At 40.5% G+C, this 7,938-nt stretch overlaps 1 protein-coding gene across 7 annotated transcripts in view; it reads right to left on the reverse strand.

Moving 5' to 3' along the window:
- LOC100690439 (capping protein, Arp2/3 and myosin-I linker protein 3) overlaps nucleotides 1-7,938 on the reverse strand; it is a 35,466-nt gene that overhangs the window by 18,903 nt on the left and 8,625 nt on the right. For 6 of the 7 annotated variants that reach the window (XM_025903138.1, XM_025903136.1, XM_025903137.1 and 3 more), the window contains exons 7-20: nucleotides 7,743-7,813; nucleotides 7,552-7,625; nucleotides 7,399-7,474; nucleotides 7,226-7,314; nucleotides 4,587-4,681; nucleotides 4,189-4,275; nucleotides 3,586-3,695; nucleotides 3,403-3,480; nucleotides 2,983-3,059; nucleotides 2,330-2,434; nucleotides 2,110-2,179; nucleotides 600-681; nucleotides 378-474; nucleotides 82-136 (exon numbers count right to left, since the gene is read on the reverse strand). In XM_025903138.1, coding sequence (XP_025758923.1) covers nucleotides 82-136; nucleotides 378-474; nucleotides 600-681; nucleotides 2,110-2,179; nucleotides 2,330-2,434; nucleotides 2,983-3,059; nucleotides 3,403-3,480; nucleotides 3,586-3,695; nucleotides 4,189-4,275; nucleotides 4,587-4,681; nucleotides 7,226-7,314; nucleotides 7,399-7,474; nucleotides 7,552-7,625; nucleotides 7,743-7,813 — 1,166 coding nt within the window. The other variant, XM_025903139.1, reaches the window with a different exon arrangement.

Consider the following 7,938-nt stretch of genomic DNA (forward strand, 5'->3'; position numbering starts at 1 on the left):
CAGCTGATTTATGTTTTTTTTTTATTTCTACTGTTTGCAATCAAAGCACATTGCCCTTGTATATTTATTCTAGTTACTCACACATTCTTCTTCTTGTATGAGTTGAACTAGCTTCTGCAACACTTCATCCAGAACCCTGCAGACACAAACCATGGAGACAAACACGGAGACAAAGCAGGATGAGCTGGGTCGAGTCATCTCCTGCTGCCTGAGGAATAGCAGCCACTTATGAAAACAGAACTACAAGAACAAATGTGTATATCCAAGCTGGCATATGCAGTGCAAGCATGTTTGCGCTCAGATACACATACAGTCATGCGCATAGGGTATATCCATAAATAACTGCAGTAAAGCGTGACAGAGAGCAGTGACAGCACCTGTTTTTGATGTTGAAGTTCTTGCCCAGATGAAGGTGTTTGAGGGAAGGGTGTCTAGAGAGGGCTGGCAGGACTGTGAGCAAGTCTGCGTCGAGACCTGTCAAAACACACACACACACACACAGCTCAACATGGTACGACCCATTAGCAGCCCACTCCAACCTCAGCTGCCCGAGGACAAAAAGTCAAGGTCAAGGGATGTGCTGCAGCGTGCCACTGTACCGTTGTCGGAGATATCGAGAGTAGCGATGGAGGAGACTCTAGGGAAGAGTTCCTGGATTACAGCAGCTCCTGCAGACCTTAGCTGGAGAGAGATAGAGACAGATGGGAAAACTAACATGTGCACAGCCATGAATCAGAGTCATTTTAACTTCAGTCTTTGGGGAATTGTTCCATTTTTCCACAGTGGGGCAAATTTATGGATTTATGTCCCTGCAAGCTTTGCTTTGTTTGTGATCTGCAGCAGTTCAGCTCAAAGAGGGGAAACCCTTTACGCTTCAGTACACAATCCTCTGTACTGTTTAGCTTAGCTCTTTTTTTGATTTACTTAAAATATATAGGATTATCATTAGTAAGCTCTTTAAATCTAGTAAAATAAGTGAAAGTATAACAGATTTTTGGCAGTTGACAGTCATATTATAATATAGCTGACACTTCTGCCCTTACAGTATTTAGTGTTGGAAAGAACTACAATTACAAGTACATAAATATAATTTAGAGGTATTTGTGTTTGGGGTGCTTTGACATATATCAACATATATCACTATAAATTTGACAAATACTGAAAGGCTACAAATCTAAAAAATAACTTAATTCTTTTACAGTTACAGTGATATTAATTTCTTTCCTTCAACCACATCGTTCTGCAGCAGGAAGCATACATCTACCTGTGAGGAGAAGCTTATGATGGTGACAGGGGGTAAACATTAAAAGCATCCCCCCAGCAACGCACAAAAAAAGGAAAATCAAGATGAATTAAAAAAAAAAGAAAGTCAGTTTAAAAGTAAAGTTTCTAACTGCAGAATGTAAATCTATAAAACTGTGGGCTGAACCTAAGAGACTGACTTATGACCTTATACAAACCAGATGTCTATTTACATAACCAGCAGAAACACTATTATTTTTCTAGCTACTGCCAGGCAATTGCAAAGCTAATATTTACATTCTGCCATTCTCCCGTCTTCCCTTCTGGGGGAAATACACTTAAGCTGCCAAGTGCTATGCTGTGTTAACCAGTGTCTAACTCTCCCAACTAACTTTGTTGGGAAGTTGATAACTCTTTGTTGGTTTGCCATCAAGAGACAAGGTTTCATATTACATGCATGGTCATTGGATCCATTTTTAGTCTAAAAATACTGATAATGGCTGCTTGCAGTAAATAATCTGAACACTTTTACTAAGTTAACCTTGGTCAAACTCCCTTTCAAAATGCTTTTAAAGTCCAAATTGAAAATAAAACTTTTCAGTTTATCTCAACCGCATCTGATGCAAGATACACTCATCTGATACACTCCGGTGTAAATCAAATCAGCTGCATATGGAGGCCACGAAAGCTTGCAATTTTCTTGCACTATAAACCTGTCAATGAAACCGAAAGCGTAAGTTAAAGCTCACATCTGCACTGTGCATTTGGTTCAGAGTGCTTCAAAAACACAGGTGACCTATAGCTCAATACTCCGCCTGGACACCTCCTGTGTTGAAATCCGGTGTAGGTGTGAAGATGAGCTCTCACCTCACAGCCGCTGATGTCCAGATGAAGGTCATTGATATGAGGATTGGAGGTTAACCCTGTGAGGAGAGCCCTGCGGAGACAGAAAGAAGAGAAATGACGGACAAGGAAAAGACAAGCAGAGGGAGTATTAAAGGTCTCGCTGGCACAGCCTTTATTGCAGAGGAGTTCAGATAAAAGGGAGCATATTTGGATAGAGAATTAGAAGTGACATGGTAGGTACCTCAGAACATCAGGGGGCAGCTTCATAGAGGCCAGGCTGACATGAGTGAGGCTGAAAGCTGAGCTGAAAAACTGACGGAACAACGGCAGCGTATCCTTCACTTTCCTATTGGATTAGAAACCCCCCCCCACAGAGGATCAAAGCGAGAAGATGTAGAGGTGAAGAGATAATACAGAGAGTGGGATGGGATGAAACCGACCACACACAGGAGATGAAGTCACACTGTTGACATGCCAGGTAAATTTGAGTGCAGAGCTGAGTGTAGAGTACTGACAAAGAATGAGAAATATGAGTGAATATTGCTTTGGTGTAAGAGGAGGGAGCGAGTGGGGTCAAATGATAGATAGCTCTGCTTAAATATTCATGAGTCTTATCTATGCAGACTGTGCCAAAAGTTCTGCTTTTAAACGGCAGTAGACACACCCACAGAGAGGAAACACAATGTTCCAGAGATTCCCACAAAGCACATTTCTGATTTCCCATTAAGCAAGAAATGAAGATAACGACTGACAAAAAAGAAAAAAGAAAAAGACGGAGACGGAATGACATGAGCGGAAAGATGATGCCTTTAAGGTGAAATAGGGATGATATCTTCCCAGATTTGGATTTGGAGCTGCGTTTATTGTTTCGGTAATCTTAAAGATATGACTAACCTGTGGGAGAAGGAATTTTTGGAAAGATTCAGAAAGGAGAGATCAGCGCAACACCCCCTCAGAAGAGCCCCAAATAGCTGCATGACACACAGGGTGGAAACGGTTAATTTGGGCTGAGAATTGCACGCAGATAGAAATGCATTTTTTTTTTTTTAAATTGCACATGCATTAGGGATGCGCAGATAGTGATGGCAATGTTGCTTTTTTGTGTTGATTTTTGTTTCGTTGAAGAAATCTCAATTATAAAAAACAGCTGCACTGACTTTCAGCTTGTCGTCACACGCTCTTTGAACATTTAGCAGCAGACAAATGTTGGCAAGTGCCATCCAAAAAATGTTACCAATACGACCGCTCTTCAGCTGATATCAAGTTGCATCCCAAAGACACACATTTGATCACACCCACCCATTAAATACTCACTGAGTCAACACAGCAGTCTGTGCCCGACAGATCCAAGTGGACCAGGCAGTTGGGTTGAGACAAGAAGAGATAAAGGTTCTGCGAACAGGTTGAGAGGAGGAGAAACATCGTATTAGGCTGAAAAAGTGGAGAATAAATGGGGCAGCGTGTATTTGTGTTTCCAGATGGCTTGTGCTTTCTGACCGATGCATCCTCCCCCGAGAGGACCCCGGGGTTCTTGCTCAGGTCCAGGTGCAGCAGGGAGTTAGAGTACTCATCGCTGGAGCACAAAGCCTGAGAGAGAGACACCACTCCTGAGAGAAAGGGGAGTAGAGTGCAGAGAGATGAAATGAAAAATGAGAAAAAAATGAGAGCTGGTAGTTGTACAATATTAAAAAGGAGAAAGAGAATGCTCTCAAAACATTTTGTGTCTTTAAATTATTCATAGACATCTTGGAGCAGCAGGTATCAGTGGATGTTATGGGAAGTAGCGCAATTCAATGTAATATTTAAATTCTCCGCTGGGTACCCTGTAAGATGAGACAGTAGCAGAAGGCATGCTGCCTGCAGGGCAGCACACGACATTGTAAGTCAATATGGAGTCATAGCGGGACGAAAGCATAAAACAAAGCTCTGAAAACATTATATCCCCTCTCCCACAGTATGATCTAACCCGAGCTCTGAAAGCTGCAGGTGATCCAACTTGTTCTCCTCCTGATTTTGGTGAGTAACACCCGTGCCATACCTTTATTTAACTCAACAAACAGGGGTAAATAAGGAAAAAAACAAGGAGAGGCAAGTCCTAACCTTTGGAGGTGAGTGAGGTCTTGGAGAGGTTGAGGAGACGAAGCCCCTTGCTGAGGCGACACACTTGCTGGATTAAGTTGGACACACCTGCAGCATGAACACAGCAGATATAAAAAGTGAGTCGCAGAATTTCTTGTCACTTGAAAGTAATTTTCACTGTAACAGATGTACCTGCCTCTGAGTTATCGGCTCAGGGACCAGATAAGACTTAAAATGAGCCACTATTTTCTTTTACTATTGGACTCAACAGACCCTTTCAGGTAATATTTAGATATAGAACAATGAGAGTCAGTAAAAATAGAACTGTCTTTCTTCATCACATCAAACACAAGCTTGAGTTTTTCTCCAGACCCAAAGATTAAATTAGAAAAACAAAAAAAGGAGATAATTTACGATACCTTGGTTGTCCAGTGAGTTGTGCGCCAAGTTGAGGGAATGGATGACAGATGCAGGGTTCTCTGAAAGAGCTACTGACATCTTCTGTGGGAAGTCGCTGCAAAAGTGGGTGTGCAGTTACCTACAGAGAGCTGCAACTGCATTTGTAGTATCAGGTTCATTATAAATCTCTTGGTTTATAAATGTTGAGTGCCCATCATGATGTACTGATATATGTTTTTTGTGTGACTTTTGCTGCATTGCCACTACAAGTGACATAGTTACAACAGTCACGTATGGCCAGAAACACAGTTTTCATAGTTTTGCTGCAGTTCAGGGGTGTCAAACATAGGGCCCATGGGCTGGAACCGGCCTGGCAAAGACTCCAATCTGGCCCACTGGATAGTTTTGAAAAATGTAAAGGAGGGCATAAATTTTGAACTTTTAGCTGTATTTTCAAAGGTTTTATAGCTTTGGCTACTGACAAAGACGTCCCTCACAACCATTTATACTACACTAGAGTAAATAAGTTATAGATAAAGATAGAAAAGATAAACAATGACATGAGAGAAAACTCTCTTTTTTCAACTATCTACTACGGAAATGTCATTTTGTGAATTAACAAAATGTTTCTGTTGTTTCATTATAGGACAGTCTGGGATTTGAAGTACCAGAACTTTGTCTGTAATTTTACATATTTATTTCTTACAATTTAAGCTCAAAGAGTCATCCTGACAAATTTCTTTCATTTATTAAATCAACATTTCTCTATCATGTAGAAAAAGAAGTGCCATCTGTTAAATGTGTAGTCAAACTTTACACTGATAGAAGCAGGAGTTTCACTGATCCAGCCCACCTAAGATCAAAGTGGGCTGGTATGTGGCCCACAGTGTAAAATGAGTTTGACATCTTTGCTCTAGTTACTTGTTGACATTTTCTCTGAGCTTCTGTGTTTGAGAGGGAACATAAAAGCATACCATAGCTGATGCTTAAATAAATCGCTGCAGAGCTGAAAAAGTTGAGGCCAGCTCATCTTTTGCAGTTATATATATATTTTGTAATAAAGGAATTTTAAGTCAAACAGTCAAAATGTGATTGAATTGAAAACTTTTAGCTTTAATTAAAGATGTTTTTTAAACTCAGTACAGTATTATTTAGGAAATACAGCTATTTTTATACATAGCAGCTCTTTTTTAGAGGCTCGAAATTAATTGGAAAAACTAACAATTTTAAATATGAGGATTATTTTTAATACTTGGATGAAAATTCGCAGCCAGCGACTGTCTGAAGTCTAGAACCCATGGATATCACCAAACGCTGCCTTTCTTCCCTTGAGACTCTCAGCCAGGCCTTTACTGCAGCCAGATTTCAGTTGCTGATTGTTTGTGGTTCTCTCTACATTCAGGTTTGTCTTCAGTCACTGAAATGAATGCTGCATTAGGTTAAGATCAGGTGACTGACTTGGTCCTGTGCACTTCAGAATTCATCCAGCTACTTCATCAATAAATACGTGTGACCCGGATCCACTGGCAGCTATACACGACCATGCCAAAACACTGCCTCCACCATGTTTGACAGATGATGTGGTATGCTTCAGATCATGAGCAGTTTCTCTCTTTTTCCATAGTTTTGTCTTTCCATCATTCTGGTACAAGTTCACCTTGCTTTCAATAAACCAATTTTTCCAGAACTGTGCAGGCTCTTTTAGAGGTTTTCTCACAAAGTCTAATCTGACGTTGTTGTTCTTGAGTGTAACCAGTGGTTTGCACCTTATTGTGACCCCCTCTGTGTTTCTATTCATGACGGTGTCTCTTCTAAAATCATCTGTTTTAGTTGTCTTCTATAGTCTTGTAGGCTTTTTTCTTTCTTTTAAAAGATCCAGTATATTGTTCATTTGACCATTCAAATTTTTTGCTACATCTGAGAGAACAGGCCTCACCTGCCCAGGAAACTGCTTGTCAGTCAATGGTCAAATTATTTTTGAGCCTCTGTATAAAAACAGAATTCCTAAACTGTTAAAGAAAACGTTGGTAAAACCACTTAAATTAAAACTGAAAGTCTGAATTTTAATCACATCTTGACTGTTAAAAAAAGTTATAGTGTTATAAAGGCAAAAGTTCTATAAAACATTGTCTTTGTCCAACAACTTTTGGCCCTCATTGTATTCGCAGCAAGACACTTTTTCACCAAAGCATGAACACAGCTTAACAGTGAAAAACACAAAGATATTCAATGACATTCAATGAAGTGACTGAAACAACTGACAAAGACTGTGGCGTCACTATGAACTAAAACTCTATGAACTTACACTACATTCACAGACAAGCACTATAAGCAATATAATTCAGTAGTACAGAGATTTAGCCTTGTTCAAGGACATACAAGTTCATCAAAATAAGGCCAACAATTGACTCATTGAAGCAGCATTCTCAAATATCCTGACCAAGTTCTTAGCATGGGTCAATCATTAAAAGAAAAATACCACTAAGGTTCACAAAATACACTTAAAACCGTTTGGTAAATGTTGTCATTTGCATTAAAAAATCAAGCCAGGATAAAATGAATGCTCTCCTTGTGTGTGAACGTCCTGGAGAGAACATTTCAGGAATCAGAGTTTCTATAATAGTCAAAGCGTAAAAAGCAAATGAAGAGCACTACTCACGATTTTAACCCAGCGTTCTCCAGAGTGATCTCTTCAAGGCTGGAGGATTTGCTGACTGTGTGCAGGACCTGCTCAGTGACCTCTGAGCCCTGATGCATGAAAGACATATTTAAAACCTTGGTCGGTGACCCTTCAGAAATACTGTAAGGTGTAGCACACAAGTTTATACTTACAATGCGCAGGTCTTTGCAGTACAGTTTAGTGAACCAGGTGTTGTAAGCCATTGATGCAACAATGACAGCCAAATCTCTGTAAAAGGGAAAAACTGGATAAATGAGGAACTGTAATTTGGCTGCAATATTGCCCGACCGCCATTCGGTCCTGACCTGCTCTCCAGGTGGCTGAAGTCCAGCAGGTTAAACTCCCTGTTGTCCTGAGAGTGATAGATGGTGTCCACATCCTAGGAGAAACATTATCCATGAGTGCATGACCCCCCCCCCTCATATTGTGCACAGTCATATATATGTAACATTCAAACACACTCACAGTAACACAGGCACAGCCCCACAGCTCTTACCCACTGCACTTCCTCCTTGCAGCTGATGCCATTATAGTCGCACAGAGCAGCGTAAGTCTCTGAGAAGCCTCCTGAGAAAGGAAAGGGGGAGGAACAAACAGAAGAGGGGAAAAAAAGAGATGATGAGAACAGCTGCTTCCTTCAGCAGTAAAGGGAAAAAAAGGGAGGAAAATGCACACAGCAACATTTGTCCAAA

Source organism: Oreochromis niloticus, linkage group LG23 (assembly GCF_001858045.2).
Source record: "Oreochromis niloticus isolate F11D_XX linkage group LG23, O_niloticus_UMD_NMBU, whole genome shotgun sequence".
Lineage (NCBI taxonomy): Eukaryota > Metazoa > Chordata > Actinopteri > Cichliformes > Cichlidae > Oreochromis > Oreochromis niloticus.